This window comes from Catharus ustulatus, chromosome 5, assembly GCF_009819885.2.
Source record: "Catharus ustulatus isolate bCatUst1 chromosome 5, bCatUst1.pri.v2, whole genome shotgun sequence".
NCBI lineage: Eukaryota > Metazoa > Chordata > Aves > Passeriformes > Turdidae > Catharus > Catharus ustulatus.
In genome coordinates this window covers 4,304,710-4,327,386 of record NC_046225.1, presented here as the reverse complement: position 1 = coordinate 4,327,386, position 22,677 = coordinate 4,304,710, and the positions used below count along the sequence as shown (strand labels likewise).

Here is a 22,677-nt window from a genome sequence, read left to right as displayed (position 1 = left end):
CTTGCCTTAATTTCTGAAGAAAATGAAGACTCCACAGTAATAAGATTGAGAAGGGAATCATACAAACCACCTAGAGTGTACTGAGACACTACAACACAACCACAAGGTAGCTTCTCTATATGGGCCCATCTGATTGATTAAAAAAAAAAAAAGTTGATGGCAACAGATTCAAAGCTCTAGCTATAAGTCAACACAACCACTGAGTGCTTTTGGATGCTTATAGGAAGGCCAAACCAGAAGCAGTAATGTTTGAAAAGTTCCAGAGAACTGTTACCTGTCATTCCATGACTCCTCATTCTTCCCATCTTGTATTCAGCCTTGAGGGAGGGCAGGAGCGCCGCTCCGATGGCGATCCCATCGATCATGGCACTGAACTTCAGCACTATGGGCTTCTTTTCCAAGCCTTCTGGCAGCTGGGGGAACTCATTCGTTTCAACTGGCGTTTGATTGATGCTCGTGGGAGTCTTCTCAGAGGGCAGAGGAGTGGCCACATCCTCCTTGGCTGGCTGGGGCCTGCAGAGCGAGACAAAGAGTGGGAAATCCTCCCTGTTAATCCATGGTTGTGCCAAACCCCGGGACGCGGGCGGGGTTGGGGACACTCACGCGGTGGAGGGCTGGCGGATGAGGTCGGAGATCTGCTTGGAGAGCTGGTGGGAGCTGCGCACCATCATGCTGTGCAGCGTGGCTGGGTGCTGCGGGATGTTGATGCTGATGGCCCCCACCTTCACCACGGCCGCGTTGTTGGTCTTCAGCCCCCTCTGGGCGCTGTACAGGGCCTGCGATTTGGCAATGCTGCACTTCACCACGGTTCTGGCAGCAAAAGGGAACAGCAGTCATTGGCATGCCCTGCCTGTTGTAGGTTAAACTGTTTGTAAGTGTGACCTGAATTTTGAAGTAATATTGTTTGTCAACTACAGCCACATTGCTTTTTCTTTCACTTGACACACAGATGCACTCACTACATGCCACAAACAACTACGCTACACTTAAGGGCACTACACATCATGCACGGCCAAAATACCTGCTCAAAACTGCTATTCTTGCCTAAAGTAAGGTGATTTCAGGGCTGCACATAGACAAATTTGCACACACAGAAACAAAAAAAGAGCCTTCCATTTCAACTCCTGTTCAGGAATAATCTTGAATCATCCTTTTGGTAAAAAGTCAAATCGAGTTTTGCATCCAAATAAGTCATTGGAGGAAGTACTTAACAGGAAATACATTGCACATGATAGATGAATTTGTAAATTAATACTGATGTTTAAATCAGATTGTTCCAAAATACATCATCTAAACTTTATTTTAATGTTGAGGAGGATATGGCTCACAATGGTTACCCAAGATAAAAATATAACTGCACTAAGCTGACAGTTTTTGATGTCATAACAGAATTCTAGCATAGCAGAATTCACTTAACTCCTACTAAAAAATACACTAAGGCAACACATTAACGTTTTTATGGTCAATTCCTGGAGGGTTACCCAATGGAAGTATATTATGCAGCCAACACAGAATTACAGCCTCAAAGAGAAGGACATGTGGTTGTCAAGATGCAATACATCAACTAAAATGGCTGAAAAATAGACTGTAAAGTTGCAACATTCAATGTAAGTTTCTCAAATACTATATTTCAAGGGTTATAGCTAAAACACTTTTTGTATCCTATTAAAATTGTTTATAGACAGTTTGGTCTCATGGTGAAAGGTACAATAATCAATGAACTCCACTCTCTAGGCAATGTTTCTTCTTATTCTCATGTTAAAATATCAGCAAGCCCAAAACAACCCAGATGTGGAAATACAAACAAAAAAAAAAAATAGACATGACCCTTCTGCTTGTAATCAAGAAATACACAGCACTGTAAGGTAGCCACTGGCCTATCAACAGCAAATTAATTGACTGAAGTTCAGGGAACATTCTCTGATTTTCACAGCTATATAAGAGATGCAAGTGACCTAAAGCAGCTCAGAATTAATATTTTAGGGCAGACTGTCAAGTAGAAATGATTTCAAAACACAAAACAATTCACAACTTTCAGAACAACATTATACAAATAAACATTACTTAAGAAAAAGTCAGAACTGTTTTAATCCACCTCCTTAAAAGAAAAACAATTATTTCTCTTAATATTTGCTCATTTCTTACTCTATTCCTGCTACCATTCTGACTCAACTGTTGTGAAGCCAATAAAGAACACATTTCCATCTCCATCTATAACACAAAATACTACTGCATTCAAACCATTTAAAACTTTTCCTTAATTAAAAATTTATTACACCAGTATAGCTGCTGCAGGAGAAAAAAACCTCAGCAAAATTAACTGTGCTTTCTCCATATTTCATGCAACAAATTAATTTCACCACTGCTTGCCTACAAAAAACCTACTTCCATGACAGAATGAAATGTGGAACAACAGTCTGGCTATCCATTTATTATTAAACATCTGCAGCTTGCTTTCCTAAAGTGATATGACTGTAAAACATCTGGTTGTATCTCATTAAAATCATTAATCATTATTTAAGTTATATACCAGTAATGCCTCCAGAAAGAATCCTATATTCTCACATCAAAATCATCACTGATCACTCTCAAGATGAACTAGTGACAAAAAGTCTTTGTCCCACTATAGAAGTGACTACAGAGCCAGAACTCAACACATTTTCATATGGCAGCAAATTCAACAACTCAGTGATACACTGGTTTAATGCTGCTACCAGACAAAAAGGAACAGAAATTCCAATATTTTCCCTCCATCACTTGCAGTTTTACAGTCCATCACCTCTCCTTGCAGAGTTATAAGAACATTTTAAAGTTAATCCTGTATTATCACAACACTGAATGTACAGACACTGTGAGAGGAGACCTGCACCCACAAACACAGATTTCAGCATGCCTGGGAGTTAAACCAGCACACAGGGAAATAAAGACAAAAAGGAATGGCCCTGCTCATGATGAACAGTAGTTCCAAAGCAAATCTCACCTCTGTGTTCCCTTAGATTTATCAACAGTATTTCAGCTCATTAAAATAAATACAGAAGCAGATCTAAAGAACTTAAGGGCCAGTGAAACCATTCTAATATTACAGTAGTCAGTGTAGTGCAATATTAGCCCCTAAAACTATATTGCTAACATTGACAAGGGCTGTTTTTTTGGGCAGGTATTTAGCAGGCTTCATTAAAATAAACTTATCTAGGTAATACCAGATGTTAAACTAAAATGTATTCAAGCAACATCTGCCTCCACAATCACACACAGTAGGAATGCAGCCATTAGCTACACAACACAGAGTTAATTGCAAGACTATTAAACATAATAATAGGACATACAGAAACTCTTGTTTGGCTGTACTTGTAGGAGATGTGGGAAAATCCTCCAGTCTACAGATGAAGATTGAAGAGAAAGCAAGAAAAATAAAAACAAAGCAAATAAAGAATAAACAGTCATGCAAAATTAGTCAGTTAATTTCTTGTAACCCACAATATGACATTTATTTTTAAAATTATCAAGTTGAAAGTTTTGGTTTTGCTCATGTTTATTCCTTGTTCTTGTTGTTTTTAAGATCTATCCTTATTTCCCTCATTTCCTTTTGTACCTTCCCTGTGTGTTAAACAGACATGAAGAGCTTTGGTCACCTTCAGGTTTGGAAACCCTTCATGACTGTCAGATTGGAACTTTTACTTATCCCTCTGAAAGGAACTTATAGGAAGCAATTTAGCTGAGGAAATTTTATAATTCTGTATGTTTTAATTTCTATGTAGCATCCTCCAAAATATTCAAGAATTAAAAGGAGAGATAAACTCAAGTGACATTTTTTAGCCCCTTTCTACAGAGTCATGTTCCAAGTCCAGTCCACATACTGAGGGTTACCCAGCTAACACCCAAACTGTGTGAGGGTGATCTGTGCTATAAAGAGTTGTGATTTAGCTCATTCTGCAACTCAAACAGGAAGAGATGCAGCTGGGAACAAATTAAAACAATGCATGGCCCTTTTGAGTCCGTGAACCTGGCAGAAATAAAAAAGCCAGAACAATGTGGATGCTGAGCAAGTGATTGACAATGTTCATGCACAAGAAGTGGTTATCTCCCCCTCCCCTGCCAGGCTGGGTCAATTAAATAAAGGCTGGAGAAGGGATATTAGAACTGTAAAAATAACATGAGAGAACAAAGAATGATGCATTATGAGAGTTGAAAAACATATCTAATAAAGAAACACTATAGCTCTTTGCACAGGAAAAATTAGCATCAGCAGATGAGCTATCCCTACAAATCTCATATGGTTTGAGCCTACAATTTTCAAAAAGCAATAAGAAGCATAAGAGAAAGAATACAACTCATAGCTGTTCTATCAACTTGAACAATTTAAACTGTGAGACTTCCTACTTACTGGATATTTGGAGTAATTCCCTCCAGCAGGACGATATTGACACCTCCTATGTGAGCAGTGGCACATGTCTCAGTCATCTTTTGGTGTAGCACATCTTCAGGGAAAAAAAATATATATTTAACAGCATTTCAGTCAGTACAATACTTCAGGTACACTTACTGCTTTTAAAATATTGTAGCAGGAAAATAACTGAAAAATTACAGCTTTAGCAGCCACATTAAGTGATGTCAACTATAAATTGTGCCAAGAAGAAAGCTTTTGAAAATGAGTGACTGTCTTCTAAGAGAATTTCCTCCACTCTTTCTGAAAATCTTGCATTCTTTTAAAATCCTTCAGCATCCTAGTAACAGCTTTTAAAAGAGCTTGTTGAATATTATTATATTACACACACACAAACATGTAGAGTTGCCAGCGAATTTAATTACAGAGAATGCTTTTAGCTCATCCCACCTTTCATTTTCTCCTTGAGGGTGAAGCTGCCGTGGATTCTCTTCAGCTCAGATTCCATGGTGAGGCCACCAATGTCAGCCTCCAGGTGGGTTCTGTTCACCATCCCTATCCCGAAGACGATGAGGGTCACGTGCTGCGGCTCCGAGGTCACCAGGCTGCGCTTGCGCCCGTTCTCCTGCTCGTTCTCAAACACCACCCTGCAGGCAGGCTCAGTGGGGCTTCGGACACCTGCAGCAACACCAGCAGCTGTTTAAGGCTTGATCCACAATAAATCCTTGGCATATCCCATTTATATTTGCATTTCAAACCAAGGATCACGGATCTCTAGGGCCAAGAAGATTATCTGCGCCTTGCTCGCTGCACTCCAATACCATTGCAACTGAACCAAATCAAAGGCACACTGAAGACAATAATTAATAATAATTAATAATAATTAATAATTAATAATAATGTGGTCTCATTATTATATGCTCTTATGTACCTTGTATAAATATGTGTACTGACCAGATTTTATTGTTATACCAGAAAAATGCCCTGACAGTCTCCAAGTGGCCCGTTTATTTTTTGATCGTGCCACAGGAAAAGGTTCTTATAATGCTGTTTTGGATGAGCAAGTTTTCCTTTTCAATGCTTAAGAGGTTAAAAGCAATGTAAGAAAATTTACATTTTGTGCAGATGTTTTAACTGTACATGAAAGACACTGGCCTCTGTTTAACAGAAGTTCTCATTTGAAACTTCCTTAGATTTCATTCTTTAGTTAAAAGAAATCCAAACTGTATAGGTATAGAGCAACTATACCATCCCCTGCATATTTACAACAACCTAAATTCAGCAGCAAAAAGAATGATACTAAGTCAGCTCTCAGATTTACTCTGTGTGGTGAAATACATTGGAAATAGCAATAATCACACCAGATCTCAAGATTTTAGGTGAAATTATGACCCAAACACCTGTAACTTTTGTGGGACTTGACAAAAATCAGTATTTCACTTTTCCTGCTCTCACAACAAGGTTCACAGATTTTTTTTCCCCTACTGTCACTCATTCTCAAGGCAGAAATTGTCTCCCTCTAAATGGCTTAGGTACATGTTTGCATATTTTCACAGAAATATAATAAACACCATTTCAAGTAGCTTCTTGAAAACAAAACAGCACCTCAGGAGGGACAAACTCAACCCATACTACAAGATTAGTGAGAGAAGTGAAGCTTTTCTTTTGTACATCATCTTGATGAACTAATCAAAAGCTCCCCTCCATCCTCACCACTTGCCTCTCTGATCCAAGTTAAATGGGGTGGGCATCTCTCAAAAGCCACCTCACAACCAAGCTTTGGAATGTCCCATTTGAACAAAAGTACACACACTCAGTTATTTGGGCTCGCGAACCACGTTACCTGTTGGCCCAAAAGTTTCAGAAGACTTTTCTAAGATGCCAGTTGGATCAGAAATGAGTGAGTAGAAGTTCAGTAGCTTATACATATTTTGCCAGCACTCTGCAGAGGGCTCGCTCTGTTCCGACACGGTAATGGAGTCGGAGTCATCCATGTGGATTGTCACGTGGTCAACCACATCTTTGGAGCCTTTCCTGGACACTTTGGAAGTCCTTCGCTCCGACCTCCCCAGGGAATTCTTGTTCCTGGACTCTTTCTTGTTGTTGTCGTTGTTTGTTCTCTTGTTCTTGGTGTTGTTCACCCTGGTGCCCCCGTTGAGGCTCCCCCGGGAGCTGCGGCTGAAATCCGAGGAGCGGAAGTCCCGGTGCTTGCGGGTTTTGAACGTGGGGGTCGGGGAGGCCGAGCCGGCCGTGTACCTGCTCAGTTTGATGTCTGTCTGAGTGGCCTTGATGTCATCAATCATGGTGCTGAACTGGTGGATGAGCCTCACCAGGGCCATGTCCACGTGCTGGCTGATGGACTGGCAGGAAATGGTGAAGTTGCAGTGGAAGGTGTTGTAGTAGCGCTTGTTCAAGTCGTGGAAGGAAAGGGCGTTGGTGGAGTTCTGGGGGGTGCACATGGATTTCTCCATCACCACAGCGCTGATGCTGAAAGTCTCCAACATCAAAGCTGGCTTGAATTCCAGAGGAGGAAGATTGACAGCTCCTTGCCTAAGGAAAGGAAAGCTACAAGTTACTACTTTTTTTTTTTTGCTTTTTATGAGTGAGAGTCAAATAAGTTTTTTTACACAGCCTACATCTAATTTACTGAATCCAGCCTTTTATTTCCCTCAGGATATCACCCTTTTACCACAGTTCTAAATATAAGAAAATGAACTTTTACAGCTTCATACTGTGTGCTACTGACATAGAAATCATCCAGTTCTATGAAACCTAGCTTGGCATGCAATCATTCCATTATAGCCTAAAGCTTTGCCCAAAATTGGTCTGGGGGAAGATTCAGCATTTTCACAAAACAGTCACATCATTATTACTTACATGATTAATTATTAAGCACCATTTTAGAGCCACTCAAATTCACCCCCACTATTATTCCCACCAGCTCTCCCCCTTCCCCAATCTCCATTTTCAAAAAGCAGCTGAGATTCAAAGTTACAATTCCCAAACCATTCCATAGGAAGATTAAAAACATTATTTTAACAGGAAGACAAAATGAAAGACAAGAAGAATAAAGGGCTTCTCTTTATCCTATGAAAGTGCTTTGGAAATGTGCCACCACATGAAAAGTTAATTTCTGTTCTTTAGCCAATACACCTTTAAAAAATCTCATCGTACCTTCGGGCTCGCTTGCTTTTCCTTTCCTTTGCTGTGTCTGAATCAACAATGTCTGCTCTGAGGCAGTCCAGAGTTCCTGAGAAAGAGAGGTACTCTCCAAAGTACATCCTGTAGCACAAGGGCACGGCATCCTGAGACTGAATTCCCGTGTAACTCAGCAGAGGTTTGAAAACAACCTGTGAAACAAAACCCATCCTTTTAGTTATAAAGGCTTTGATTTCCACACTCTCACTCATCATTTGGTGATGTGCAAGCCCAGTTACCTGTGCATCTGCCAGCTGGACAGCTGGAAAGCCCTGGTTGCCCTCTTCTACTCCTGCAATGTCATCCTGGCTGGTGCTGTGCTGTGAGTGGGTGCCATCCAGGGTGTTCTGGTCACTGGACAGAACTGTGTTGAAGTCTGAAGCAGAGGGGATAGTAGGAAGATTGGGTGCCACACCTGGAAAATAAATACCCATGGAACACTAACACCACAGCAAATCTTACCACCACTGACTCGATTAATTCAATAATTAATTGAATAAACAAGCCACAGTGAGGTCTGTAACCTCACAAAGGTGGCATTCAGGATAAAGAAACAGCCTGATATTGCTGGAGCAGGTAGAGATTGTCCAATTCAAATTTGGAAAGAGTCTTCCTGCAGAAAAACACATTCCAGTTTACAAAGGAGCTACAACAGTTCAGCAATAAGTACAGCATGATGATGTTTGTAGGATCAGACTACTGGTTCAATATTAAAAACAAACTGAAACAACTTCTTATTGCCTAAGATTAATATAGCATTGTTGAAGGAGTATTCACAGAAAAAAGATTCAAGTATAGTGCTACTGAAAAAGAAAATTAAGACACACTGAAAAGTCTGAATGACAGGCCAACAAGAAAAAAAATGAGTTACAATAAATACATATCTGGTTCTTTAACACACCTAAAACTTTCAGAAAGATATTTTTTTCTTTATTCCCTTACACCAGTTAACCCATTCCTAAATAACTCTCAAAATATGTTTGCTTAGTCTCAAAATTGAACTGAGAAAGAGCAAGGATTCCAATGCATAAATCACAAAATAAGCATATGCAAATTACATCAAAAATAACCAACAAAACCAAGGAACTCAGCAACAGAAGACGATTTTATGGCTTAACTTTTGGCAGCTACATATGGTTTTAGCAGCTACACTGACAGGTCCAAATGTAAGAAAAAGCTACATTTTTGGAGGCAGGGTGAGGCAAAAGAAAACAGCAGTTTTGCTTAAATCCCATCTTGTCATTTTGCAGGTTGCAGGCAAATCCCACAAGTAATACTTTGAACCAATTAAGTTCTGTTGAACATAAATCACTCTATTACTTTCAATCAGAACATGGCAAACATAGGCATGGCCAACCCAGAAGCACCTGGAACTCAGCTGCAAATTAGCAATACCTGTTGGAAGGCTGTTGTGCCCAGACTTGGTGGCTGGACTCTCCTGTACAACACTTCCCCTGTTGCCCACAGCATTGGACATCCAGTTATAGAAACTCACAGAGGAGGGCTCAGACAGCAAAGGGTGCTCAGACAGCATGTCTGTGGCCACAGTATTTCCTGTGCAGAGAAAGCACAAACTTCAGCATTTCTTGCATCCAAGACAGCAAAAAAAAAAAAAAAACACGGCACAATTTCACTGACAACACCTATAAACTATAAAAATAAGCCTAATTCTCAAGGTTTATTCCACTAAACAGCACTATGGGTGCCACCACAGAAGGTATACAGGGGACTAATGGATGTTGCACTACACATGGCTTTGCATTGCTCATCTCTACCATTAATTAGAGGAAAGGAGTCATTAAGAAACCAAAATACCTTTTTTCCCGAACAATATTTCGGTCCCTTTCAGCAAAGGAGAGAGGTTTTAGAGAAAATACAGTATCATATACAGGATGCAATTTATGTATAAAGAAAAACTGATAACAATATACTCTGAAAAATAATACAGAGTATAAACAATGTTTCAAGCTTCTAAAGTATTTGTTGAAAAGACCATTACTAAAAATCTGCAATTCATCGCATGCAAATTAAGTTACTGAAATATTAGTTTCAGGTCTGGTTTTGAGCTACTTACAAGGTCAAGAAAAACCAAATACAAAATGGTTATTTCCTTATCCATTCAAAAAGATTCAAAAAGAAAATTATGCAACATCATACCTGTTTATGCCACATCATACTTTTTTTATGCCACATCACACCTGTTTATGCTACATCATACCTGTTCTTGTTAAAGAACTACTTTTAACTGCAGTTGAACTTCTTTGAGGAGTCCCTTCCAAAAGATTGTGCAGGCTAGGAAAGCTCCCAGTGAGATAGCTGAGCAGACTTTCTTTCCTTGGACTTTCCCTGACTCCCATTCCGGAGCGGCCAACGTGCACTGGTGAATCCGTAGCTGTATCTCCACTGGTGTAGCTCAAGGAATGATATGGATGGATGCCCTGTGAGCAGAAAACAAAGAAATTAATGAAATACTGTGGAACAAAGTATTTCAAAAAACAAAAGTAATATTTGGTCTGAATATAAGGTTGGAACACAATTTTACTACAAGTTACTGGAGAGCTTTGCCAGTCTTTAATTTTGTATCATGAGAGTTAAATCTTTGTTTCTGCTGCCATAAATAAGTGGCCAAAGGCTATAAAGGTTAGGGGACATGCTTAAATGATGCACACAAAGTTAACTGGCAAGAAGAACAAGAAAAAACAGATGTAGAACATAAATCAGGAGCATCCCTTTTGTAAGGTCAGCAGCAGAGCTTCCATGTGCTGTACTTAACTTTTTGCATGCATTTATTCACCTGCAGCTCCAGAACTGCTCCTGAACAGGCCAGCTACAACTCCCTTTGCCCTGGTGCCCAGCCCTGTGCACTCACCTTTATTTTCAGCACAGAATCACTGTGAGTGTGAGTCTTGGACAGTTTCCTCATGATCTCAGCACCAGTGACAGGCCCGGAGGAGGCGCTGGCAGGGGGAGGGCGGTTGGCTGTTCCTTCCAGGAGCATCGTGTGCTCACTCACAGTAGCTGCACCCAAGCAAACAGTTTTCCTCATTTAGATGGATTTGGAGAACCAAGATCTCTATTATCAGGCACATTTGTCTACAAGCAGTCATGAACTTTGAAGTGCTGACACACATCTACACGGTGCTGTCTGATTTATACACAACTAAGAACACCCTAGACAGGGGTGTGCTGGGTTTTGATTAATAATCCAAGGGTTTGTGCTTAATCAAAACAGATATTTGAGAGATGGGGGCAAAAACTTCCATTATACTGTATGATTACATACAAGTTTCTCACACAAACACCTTTGTTCTCTTAAAGCTGCTAACTGCTGCCTGGCTTTCAACTGAAAGGTAGCAAATAATTAAGTTGACTTATTTTGTGCAGGAAAAAACAAGAAAAAGATGTGAAGAAAGAGAGGTCTCCTGTTTTGTTTTTCCCTGAACAAGCACGAATTATTGTAATGCTATAATTATCATTGCTAGCAGCAGCTTCAGTAAAAAGGAGATATAAAAAGAGAAGCTTGATAATTCTAAATAAAGGAGACTACGAAGTGTCAAGCATTAACACTAAAGTAGGTACAAATGTCTGCTTGTCCCTATGATTTTTTTTTTTGGAGATGATAACACAAAAATACCTGCATCAAATTCAAACTCTGCTCCATCAGCACTGGTGTCACTCTGAAGGCCCCCTCCATTGTCCAAGCCAAGGCCATCCTCATGCTCGTGGCAGGCATTTGGCTGCAGTTTCATTGGCTGGGTTGGTCTGTGCAAGCTGACTCCTTTAAAGGCTGGGGTGACCACAATGAACTTCATCCACTGCCTTGCTAAGGCAACCAGACCTTTCTTTAAGGTCACTAAGGCAGGAAGGCCATCACTCTTTAAATTAAAAAAAAAATGAAAAATTCATATCACAGCATTGTGAGGTAAACTGGAGGAGAGAAAGTCAAAGCTCTCTTAAATCTCTATGTTTAAGAAGCTTATGACAAATATGCTGGCACCACAACACATCAAGCAAGAAGCCAAGGGGCTGAGAGATAAAAATTACAGCTTCATTGAACACAGTAAATACATTTATCTACATGACCTGAGGATCTAGCCCAAGGGGACAAAAATAAACAACAGGAAGCAGGTTAGTTAAATATGAAGTTAAAAGTACTTGAGTAATTATCAGGCTCTGAACTATGGGCTAAGATGCATAGCAACTCTGTACAAACAGAACTGAAATTAAAAAGATGTTTTTTCCATTGTTCATAAGCAGTATTTTAGGAACATAAATTTGAGGCCAAATAGAGGGATTGTTTTGATTACATCACTGAATTGTTCTAAAGAAAACAAAAGCTTGGAATTTTGACCACAAATCAAACTGTGCTATTTGTGCCACAAACTGTGCTATTCCTGATCACTGGCTCTCAGCTGAATATGCTGAAAACCCAAGTTTAAATCTGACAGCTGTGGAATTGGATTATGAAAATGACACAGAATCAGGAATAAACACTCCTCCCTTAAGCCTGATGTTTGTCCAAATAACTATTTCCCACTACTATCTAGACATTTATATTCTAAAGCCATCAAGAAAAATATTCAATTCTTAAACCCTAAAGTCTGTACAGTTCTAGTTCATTCCTTAAACTGTCTGCATTACCCCAGTGTTTCTAGAAGACATGAAAACCAGTTCCAAGGAGAGAACTTGGAATAAACTAACCATGCCTCAATGATCAAGACTTACTCAATTTTAAAACCATGAAAAATGAAATCTTATAAGAAGGTCATTGAAATATGATAGAGGGAATTAAATCTGATTTTAAAAGTCATATACAATTTTGAATGGATGCCTTTCTAGTTTATGATCCCATGTATTTACTATTAAAATAGTTTGATAAACATTATGCATATATACAGGTCATAAAAACAGCAGATGTCAAAGAAAATTAAATGAGAGAAACAATATCTACTTATCACTTTAAAGATGCATATGAGTTTGGGTTATATTTTCTTGTTTGTTAACCTTCCTCAAACTGTTGCCAAATTGAAGACATTAGAATTGGCCTATATGAAACTAAAGGACTGAGATATTTCCAGTTTTCCTGGGTAACTCACCATAGTGGCATCCTCAATAATGGAGTAATTTGCTTGATGAAGGTAATGGTGCAATATATTACAGAGTAAACAAGAAGGATTTTCTTGCAAGAAACGAGCCACTTTGGTAAGCCTGTTGTACTTGCTTCTCAGAGGGAAGTGCACACTTTTATTCTAGATTAAAATAAAAACATTTTCAACATATGAACAGAGTTGCAAACAGATCAAATCTTGTCATTGAGGGTCTACGAGACAACAAAATTCTAACTCCATTTTGAAATTCTTCAACAAAGATTTGTCTCATGGGTACCCACCTTATTTTAAATACTGCATGTGAAAAATCATTCCAGATGCGTATTTATTTATATGAAGCAATAAAAGAAAAGCCTGCATTCAAATTGCAAGCTTTATAAAGTTTCATCTGGACTAATATACATATATGCAAAGCCAGTTGCAATTTTCAAAGAGAAGTTTATTCCTAGTTGAAAACAATACAAGCATCTTTTCTAATTTGGTTTAATGCTTGAAAGAAGGTAGGAAGAAGAGATTGCTGTAAAGGATAATTTTTGAGTAGAGCAGAAAATCAGCATCACACTTTAGTCATTCATCTCACTATGCAAGACAGGATCTCAGCATGGGTATCACATCAAAATCTTCCCACTAGATGGTGCCAATCAAACCAACAGCAAGCAAAAATACTTAATAAAATATACCAGGCACTACAGCCATACTTCTTACTCTTATTTCACCTGGAGATGCACTCTGTAAGGAGCATGAGACTTCCTCACCAATAACAGCTCTGAAATTCAGACTATGTACAAGAAGCCCAGCTTTTTGTGAAATCTTGTGTCCAATTCCAAAGGTTCACAAGAGATGCTCTATTTGCCAGTGAAAACATCCAGAATTCCAAAAACTGTATGTAACCTATCACACTGTCCTATTCTGATATGCTCACTGATTTTATAAAGGTCATTTACCTCTAGAGCCTCTGTCATAATGCACCCCATAACAGCACAGATCCTCAGGGTTCCTTCAGTTTCCAGTTTATTTAATGATGACTTCACTTGGTCAATGGGAACAAGCCAAGCACCAACTGCAGGCGTTGCAGTGCTCAGGAGGTTCAGCTGCCTGTGGAGACAAATGAAAAGAAAGGAATGTTCACAGGCAGCAGCAATGAGCAGGATTTTCTGATGCTGTTATGAGCCACAGTCAAATAGGTGGGGCACTGATGCAAAGTAATAAACACAGACTTACTGCCCAGAAAACAAGAACTGGCAAAAAGTACCTGTGGCAATTTTTTACTGACTCACACACCCAAGGTTCTTCCCACTTTTGCTACTGCTATTCCTCCCCTTTCCCATTTGTATTCCCTACTGAAATCATACAGTCTGAAATTCTCATCACTGGTTGAATCCCACATGAAGTGTTACATGTCATGAAGGACTTTTGCTAAAGGGCTGAAGCAAGAGTACCAGCAGAGTATTTTCTAATTCATGACTTTATATGGTCAGACTGAAATATTTGGCTTATTCTACACACACAATATGAAAATGTATCTTACAAAGACACATCTTGAACTTTAAAGTGCAATAGATCAGTCAGATATAGAATAGGGCAGTCAGATCATGGATGATATCAGCTTGAATACTAAAAGCACTGAGGTGTTCTCTTCACTAGCATCTCACCTGCTCAAAACAACCACCTTCCCCTGCCTTTCTCCCTCATACATTTCCATCTCACCAAGGATTTTTGTTGCATTTGGGTTTTTTACTCTTTTTTCTTCTTTTAATCACACCTAATTGAGAATTTTCTAGCAGTACTTCCACAGAAATTTAACATAGTAAAAAACAGAAGCAACTCTGATATATACAAACTCAAAATTATTATTTCCAAAGAAGCTACAAAAATTATTGAAATTCCATTCAGTACCTGCCAAATACAAATGAAATTTAGCAAAGCAGAGCTGCCATTTTCTCTCTTTTATATCAGGTAAAACTATACCTTGAATAGACATGGGCTGGGGAGCGCACGTTGGTGGGAGCTGCAAAACTAAACCAAATTTCTTTGATTGTCAGCTTCATGCTGCAGGAGTCAGGGGGAGGAGGCATCAAGGGGATATCTTTTTTCAGATCATCTGATTCAACACCTTCATCCTTCAAAAACAAGGAATTGTGTAGTTAGAAGGAAAATTGTCTTCCAAAATTATTACACTTAAAGGCACTAACATACCATACCACGCTCACAAAAAATTGTTCCATAAGAATTTAGGCAAAGAAAAATAAACTAATGCTGTCCACTAATCCTCCCAAGGGACCCTGCAGAAAGCTGGGAGCCTGTCTGAGCAAACAGGATGAGTGACCAATCATTTCCACTCAGTTTGAACATACCTGCTCATCTGAAACTGAATTCCCATTAATATCTGAAGAGGGACTTATTCTGTCACAAGGGAGGTTATCTTCAGACACATCAGTGTTGTAGCCACTACCAGTGGGGGAATCTGAAGAGTTGTTTGATGCAAGCAATCCACCTCTCTCTGTGTCCCTTGATTTACCCATGACTCCAAATGTGTTGTACAGCACTGCTCCAGACTGTCTTCCCCCTGTAAAAATACCCAGACTGTAAAGGTTGGCAGCACATAAATAGCTCTAAGTTATGCCCCATAGAAAAGATCCGTACCTAAGCAGAGAAATACACATGATTTTGGTTAAACAAGATGCATTACCATTTTATTCAACAACTTATCACTACAATTTCAAGCTTCTGGTGGTCTACCACAAGTAGAAGAGTACTTACATAAAGACTTTTAAAATATTATTCTCTGGAAAAAAGTATCTTGGATGACAGAAAACATACATAAACTGTGGGCTTTTTTACTACCTACCCCCCAAGAAAAACTGTTCTATAATGCATTTCCTGTGGATAAGGTGAGGATTTGAGTGATCGGTGAAAGCATCAATTAAAACCTTAGGTTTAGAAAAAGGTGAGACCAGTTTATATTAAATTATTTCACACACTAAAAATTATAACTAAAAATGTTTTTATTGTATAACCTATGAAATTTATTTACCACAGACACGTACTATTCAGTATCACCTGGATTCAACAACTTCTAATCTATTAATTGCTATGCCAGAACTAACAACAGAAATGTCAGTAACCTCATAAAACAAAATAACATAAAGCCTTTAAAAGCTTTACCTTTTATAGTTAAATTTTCAATTCCACACTCAAACATTATCCAGCCCCACTTCTCTTGACTAGGACCAATTCGAGCTACATCTGGAACAGCTTGTTGATCTGTTTCATCCACAAAAGTGAACTCATCCAATTCTTCCAAAGTAAAAAGAACTTTTGATTTCCCAAAAGGAATGGCTGTTATTGCACAGGTTCCAATATCTGTGAAAATAAACATATTTACTACTTTGTTCCAAAATGGAAAAAAACTTTACATCTTCCAGAAGCTTTCTGAAGTTTAGAGTGTTTTGGGGGAGTTTAGTATTCCTCAAATAGGAGAGGTGGGGGGAAAAAGAAAAAGTTGAAACTTGTAACATGAGCAAGAAAAAGAAGCAAAAAAAGAGGGTAAAAAACCCTTGCTCCTGTTGTGTTAATATGGGCAAGATAATATTTAAATTTGAAAAAAAAAAAGTAAGGACTGAGCAACATTTTAAATCACTTTATACCTAAATGTCAAGTACCTCAGGAAAAGAACTACACTGAGTCACTTTATATCCCTTCTCTAATTCTTACTCTTTGCCTCCAATTTGTAACTGCATCCACTTCTGGAGTAAACATGAAATGCTAAGATCCTTAGAAAGGCTCTTCTCAAACCTTTCAGACAGAAGGTGATGACTTGTCTTGGTTAGAGCTCCAAAACTGGTGTTCTTGAATGTCTGTAGCATACCTGACACAGGGTAAGACTCTACCCATAACTAAGTAAAAAGGGAGGCAACCATTTCAGTGTTTTCTGGTTTTAGTTTCCTCCAATTTCATTTGTGCACTCATCTATGCAGAGCAGTGGGATTTCTTGTTTATTTATTGTGTATTTTAAGCATCCTGGCTTTGCAGAGTCCTTCCTCATGTCTGAAGACTCCTGTTCCTTATGAAACAGAGTAAAAACTGGTATAGATTCCATTAAAATTGAAGCAGTTTAACAAAAACTTTTGGTCATCTTTTCCTGGTTAGTTTTTTCAGGATCAGGAGTTATAGCAAAATTTAACTCATAGCTTCTTGAAGGTAGATCCCATTTTCAGCTTCAGAGTCACGAGAGATGAAATCTAAAGGCTGTCATGCTGAAATTGCTGGCACATTATTGAAAGTGTTAGAAAGTAGTAAGAAGGAAAATAAGTGTAATTCATTCCCTGCAAAAGGTGACAACAAAAGGTAGCTGAAAAGAGATCAGCTGGGAGGAAGGGAGCTCAGGCCTCAAATTCCAGCAGTGCAGGTCAATAATTACACAGCAACACATCTGCCACACAAACTGCTTACAAGTTTGTCTTGACAGTTTTTAGTTTGCCTAAGTTTAAATCTAGAGCTTAGTAGAATAATAATGCATTCCAAACTCCTCTCCCAAGTATCTGCAAAAGGCTTGGGTGCAAGTAGCTTTTCATCCATGTTGATAAAAAACTACAAGGTCAACTGTACCTACTCGCTTCTATTAAAATTGACATTCCTACACTTCAGTATTGTTTAATACCTGTTGTATCAAGACCTCTAAGCTGTCCATGAACACGATGGATGTTCAATTTAGCAGCAATTTCTTTTCCTTTTTCTGCTCCAGAATTGGATCTCAGTGAGCCAGAAGACTGGGGCTGCATTTTGCTGGTTTGGATGTAACGATCAAACGTGACAGAATTCCTCCCAGCCTCTGCATTGTTCGAAGTCTCCTCAACTATACCCCTGTTCAGAATCAGGGAGGAAAAAGACAATTAAGCAAATCTCAAGATAAAAACAATCAAATGAAGTATGTCTGAAGTTTATGAGAAATAGTGACATGTACTATTCTTACCTGTTCATACGAACTTGAGTAGCAATTCTATCAAAACACAAAGCTACTAAAGAAACGTGAGTCACGGTTTTGCTGGAAGAAACTCCTGGGGATTCATCCACAGATGCTTGTAGCAAACACAGGTTCACCTGTACATAAAATTCCATCCAAGAGTAAAAACATTTATTGAAGTATGTTACATTAATCATAATTTTCTGATACAACCTTATGTTTTCAGTCTTATATTTTCAGTAAAAAGAAAATTAAAACCATCACACCAGAACATAATTTAGAGACATGGCAGCCAGTGGTTGATACCCTATGGTGGTTGATATTTAACTACTGCATGTGTACCATCATAAAATCAAGCAGCTCCAAAATTCACAACTTCAGTTCTCTAGCACAAATGCACAGCTTAGGCATTTGGGGAATAAACAGGGACACAAAATAAGGGTCATTTTGTGAGGCATTTTTCTACTGATAAGCTAAAAGAGAAGTTGTTACCTTTGGAACTGTAACATTGGCCTGAAGACCTTTAATTGTCACATTATCTTGCTTAAGTGAGAGATTGGTCTGTGCTGGTCCCTGGTTTGTTGTTCCTGTTGTGGTGGTGTCTATTTTTGTTCCTCTGATGTCTTGCTTTGAAGACAACTTGAAGAGGGGAGAAAAATAATTTATTAGCACAAACTTAAGAGTTTGCTGAGCTCAGGAGTAGCAGGGTATTTGATTAGCATTGAAGTGGAAAGAGATTTTGGCTTTATTTTAGGCAGTTTACCACAATTTCCAGAGCAAGGGCTGCAGCACTTAGAGGTACAGTAGGTGTAAAACCTTAAGGGCAGCACTGCCATTCTTAACTTGAACGAGACTTCAGCTGGAAGTTTGAATTCTGCACATGTAAATCATATAAAACATCTTACTATGAAGCAAATTATTAGTGTCCATTACACTGTGAAGTCTAAGAAACCATAAAATATAAATATGAGCATTACCTTGGACAGAAAGAACACCTAATTCTGTAGAACTGCTATACAATTCTTTTTAAGTTAAATTAATTTTTTAAGGTCTCAGATGAACTGCTAAAAACCTCACAGGCACTTTGACAGCTCTCCCTAACTATTATAAAGTAATAAAAAACATCTCACTGAGATGAATGTAATACTTAAGAATACCAGCTACAGTAATTTCAAAGAACAAAATGTGTGATTTGATCTCATGTGAATTACTGTAGACCCTCCAAAACAGAAAAACTTCAATCCTGTAAAAGATTTCTGGACAGTGAAAGACAATTTGTAAGAGTTGATTATGAAAATGCAAGATACAGAAAAGAGCACTTTCTCAATTTCATATGGTTTTCCCTTGTTCTTCCCTCACATTTTCTGAGAAGCTGGTCTTGCTGTTCTGCACAGCATCCCTCAGGACTTTGCAGTGCAGGTCATCCACGATCGCTGCCGGATGCCGGGAGCTGGCACAGTGCACCATGGCCTCGATGTACCTGCGAGGGGAAAAGAGCCACAAGAGACCATTGAAACTCCCAGCTCCACATGGCACACCATCAGGCACGTGGAATTAGCACTACAGAGGAAAAAACAAGCACTGACAGACACAAAGGGCACTTCCCATTCTCCCAGCCACCTCATAGGAAATGCAGAATTACATCCGCTGGGCACCAGGCCCTGCTGTTCCATCAGCCTTTTTTACCTAAGCCTTTGCTGAACAGAACAGCTGTGATTTTAGACAACTTTTAGTACCATCAAAACAAAATTACCTATCCAGTGCCTCTGCTACAAGAGGAGTCAGAACTACATCTACAGTTCCTTTTACTTCCACGATTGCCGTTGTCCGCGTCTGGAAGACCGGGTGATCCAACGTCCATTCCTCAGTTATTGTTTCATCATCTGTATTCTCTGCAGACTTCTTATCCAAGGGAGTGTAAGGTGTGCTAAACAAGCCAAACACAGTCAATCATCAGGCTTTGTAAAAGCAAATACAAAAGTGTTCTGGAATCATTTGAATTCTTAACTTCCTTTAATTCTTTAATTCATTAATCCACAGAATGACAGGTTTCTTCTATGATGTATCTTATAAAGTACAAAAATACAACATATAAAATAATATAATAATATATAAGACCATCCCCAGATTCAAGTTCAGCTTCTGGCAGTGAAATGGACACTTGCTATCAGCACCTCCAAATTAATTTAATGAAATCACCATTGATAATCTTGAAAATGTGCAAGTGAAATAATTTAATGCTTGCACTGTGTACTTGCTGTTTGACCAAACCCAAATGTTTCATAATAAAATGATCTGTTCTGAAATAGATCTTGCACTGAAAACTAATGCTGTAAATCAAATTTTGAAAGGGCTACTGGGAGCCAAAATATTTCAGAAGAGTATCAGGAAAATCCTACTCTTGAAAAACACGCTAATTATGTCAGGTTGCATTCAACTTACTTAGATGTTGATCCTGAAAGCTGCATGCCTCTGTCCAGTAACGAATTAGCTGTGAGACCCTGTTTAACAATCTAAGATAAAAGTGCAAAAGAAGTTTATTACATTCCTTCCATATATGGTAAAAAAAGCCAACCAAGGTATCTTTAAAAAGTCCCCTTAAAGCTGCTTTTCTTAAAAGAACCCTTAGAAGTAGATTCTCCAATATATGATACAGGAACTCCCAGGTCTGCTTTTTAAATTCCTTGAAAAATCAGATTACAGTACTTTTACATAAACACTGATGTATTGCTTTTAAAAAACCCCTTCAAATACTAATCTACATAAGGCTTGCATCAACACAAACCTTTTCTGCAAAATGATAGCAAATTCAATTCCAGAGCTCAAAAACCTGTTTTCTACCAAGCAATTTCCATTATTTTTCATGTATTTCATTTCAGCTCCTTCCTTAAGCATTTATGCTCAGGTCACTTCAAAAAACTCATTTCCTAAACCTGAATTGCAATTTTATTTTGAAATAAAGCCCTGAGAGCCTGAATTATGCTTTGCAGTATTAAATGTACTGCTATTGCAGTTCTGTATAATGTATTTTAAACAAAACTCACATAAATATTCTCCTGCTGCATATCCCTCAACAGGCAGCATTTTTAAGTGCAACAACAATAATTCAGAGCACACATCCACACAATTTTAACTCCATCTTTTTTTGCCCAAAATCTTCCAGCCACTCAACCCCATGATCTGAAGTCAAAAATTCGAGCAAAGCAATTTCAAGTTTCTTGTGGCTTATTCTCACAACTGGTACTAAGCCATTTTAAGTTATTTTGAATTCTTACTCCTTTCTCTGCCCCTCCATCTTCCATACCTTAAAAGTTGGGACTGAGAGTTGCTCAAAAGATGAGGAACTTTCTTCACTCGTTGGTGTGTCAAGGTCTAAAGGGCGATGCAGTGAGGATTTGGAAGTCCTTTTGTTCGTTGGGTGCTTTACTGACCAGTTGATCACCTGGAACTGTGTCAGGTAATTTTGGTAACATGCCATCACAGGCTGCTGGGAAGTGATCTGCTCACGTTCCACAGGCTTCTCAGAGTCCAGGACATACATGTTGTCAACATGCTCATCATCTCCTCCCAGAGCTGAAACAAATGAAGCCTGGGAAGGATGAGTCTTAATTGGCAACGTTTTCATATCTTGACTGATTTCTCTATGGATTGTGCTTGTTAAGGGTCCTTCCACGCTGTGATAAATAGATGCCCTACTGTATTCAGTTTTCTGAGCTTGCTTTTTTCTCCTCTTCCTCCCTGGATAGGTTCCTGGACCTTCATCACTGCTTATCGGCTCAAACTCTTCAGCAGCTGAAAAATAAGCCTCGCTATCCGCCATGGACATACTGGAATCCATGGAGCGGTACTGGTGGAAGGAGTTGGAATCCGCTGAGGGAGTGTAGGGGAAGGAGCCAAAGCTCCTCCTCTGCTTGGGGGAGTCCAGGACGTTCTCGTCGCTGCGGGACACGTCGCTGCTGAACTGCACTCCCACGGGGACGGGCTGCTTGTCCCCGTAGAACGCGGCCGTCAGGCTCTTGGTGCTGCCCAGCCGCGCGGAGCACACCGACGCTTGTCTCTTCAGGGGGGACCTCATGGGGGACTGGCCCACGGGCCTCTCCTGGGGGCCAGGGGATGCAGGCCGGCCCTCTGCACCCTCCACCGCCACACTGGCAACAGAAAGCAACACTTGAATGATTATCTCAGTACTAATGCTTCTCTCCCTGCACTGAAGCAGCTGTCAAATGCATCAGTGGTTCTGTGACTCTCTATTAGCACAGCCATTACTTTCACCATGCTGGTTACATACTGAACTCTGCCACTTGTCTGCATATAGAGGATGGAAAACCAAACATGTAACAGCAAGTGCTGGTGTCTTTACATGCTGGATATTCTGCCTTGCTCATCCCCTATTAGGTATCCAAATCAGCATTCAAACTAGGAAATACATTTCAGCAGCACCACAAACCCTTTAAAAATTGCTGCATCAAAGGCTTTTCTTACATCTCAAAGCATTCAAGAGTTGAATTATAGGCCTACCTGGCCAAGAGCACTAACCTTCCATGAGCATCTTCCCTTTTTGCACTGGGCAGGAACTCCTTCTGTCCCAGGTGATCCTCAGCAGTGGATGAAGGGCTGTCCTTCTCCCCTGCAAGCAAGGGCAGGGCAGCACTGGAGCTGCTGGTTTCCTCTGAAGAGGAGGAGGAGCTGTGGGAGCGCAGTGGCACTTGGAGGCTCAGGTGCTGTGCTTTCCTTTCCATCTCTATCCCCACAGATCTGCAGTCCCAATCTTTTCTTTTGACACCATTTGCTTTACCTAGGATCAGGGAAAGAAAAGAAAAGCTCAATATGTGATAACACAACTGCAGTGGACTCTTCCCTGCCTACTGAAATAAAAATAATTATTAAATAAAAGCCCTAGTTTTGAAATGCATGCACATACAAGTATGCTGTCCTGACAAAAATTAATAAAATCATATCAGCAAAACATCAGATTGTCTCAGTTGGCTGCTTTCTATACAAGTAGAACGAGTCAAAAATCTCCT

At 39.4% G+C, this 22,677-nt stretch overlaps 1 protein-coding gene across 9 annotated transcripts in view; it reads right to left on the bottom strand.

The window, feature by feature from the left end:
* KIAA1109 (KIAA1109 ortholog) overlaps window positions 1–22,677 on the bottom strand; it is an 83,493-nt gene that overhangs the window by 24,165 nt on the left and 36,651 nt on the right. For 7 of the 9 annotated variants that reach the window (XM_042779248.1, XM_033059434.1, XM_033059435.2 and 4 more), the window contains exons 27-51: window positions 22,190–22,448; window positions 20,958–21,801; window positions 20,096–20,166; window positions 19,407–19,580; window positions 19,013–19,133; window positions 18,146–18,292; window positions 17,663–17,790; window positions 17,351–17,553; window positions 15,856–16,053; window positions 15,045–15,256; window positions 14,659–14,810; window positions 13,635–13,785; window positions 12,679–12,831; window positions 11,217–11,457; window positions 10,452–10,600; window positions 9,801–10,020; window positions 8,978–9,136; window positions 7,822–7,997; window positions 7,559–7,734; window positions 6,228–6,934; window positions 4,835–5,062; window positions 4,385–4,478; window positions 3,327–3,377; window positions 604–810; window positions 275–513 (exon numbers count right to left, since the gene is read on the bottom strand). In XM_042779248.1, coding sequence (XP_042635182.1) covers window positions 275–513; window positions 604–810; window positions 3,327–3,377; window positions 4,385–4,478; window positions 4,835–5,062; window positions 6,228–6,934; window positions 7,559–7,734; window positions 7,822–7,997; window positions 8,978–9,136; window positions 9,801–10,020; window positions 10,452–10,600; window positions 11,217–11,457; window positions 12,679–12,831; window positions 13,635–13,785; window positions 14,659–14,810; window positions 15,045–15,256; window positions 15,856–16,053; window positions 17,351–17,553; window positions 17,663–17,790; window positions 18,146–18,292; window positions 19,013–19,133; window positions 19,407–19,580; window positions 20,096–20,166; window positions 20,958–21,801; window positions 22,190–22,448 — 5,460 coding nt within the window. The remainder of the gene's footprint in view (window positions 1–274; window positions 514–603; window positions 811–3,326; window positions 3,378–4,384; window positions 4,479–4,834; window positions 5,063–6,227; window positions 6,935–7,558; window positions 7,735–7,821; window positions 7,998–8,977; window positions 9,137–9,800; window positions 10,021–10,451; window positions 10,601–11,216; window positions 11,458–12,678; window positions 12,832–13,634; window positions 13,786–14,658; window positions 14,811–15,044; window positions 15,257–15,855; window positions 16,054–17,350; window positions 17,554–17,662; window positions 17,791–18,145; window positions 18,293–19,012; window positions 19,134–19,406; window positions 19,581–20,095; window positions 20,167–20,957; window positions 21,802–22,189; window positions 22,449–22,677) is intronic. The other 2 variants (XM_033059436.1, XM_033059437.1) reach the window with 2 other exon arrangements.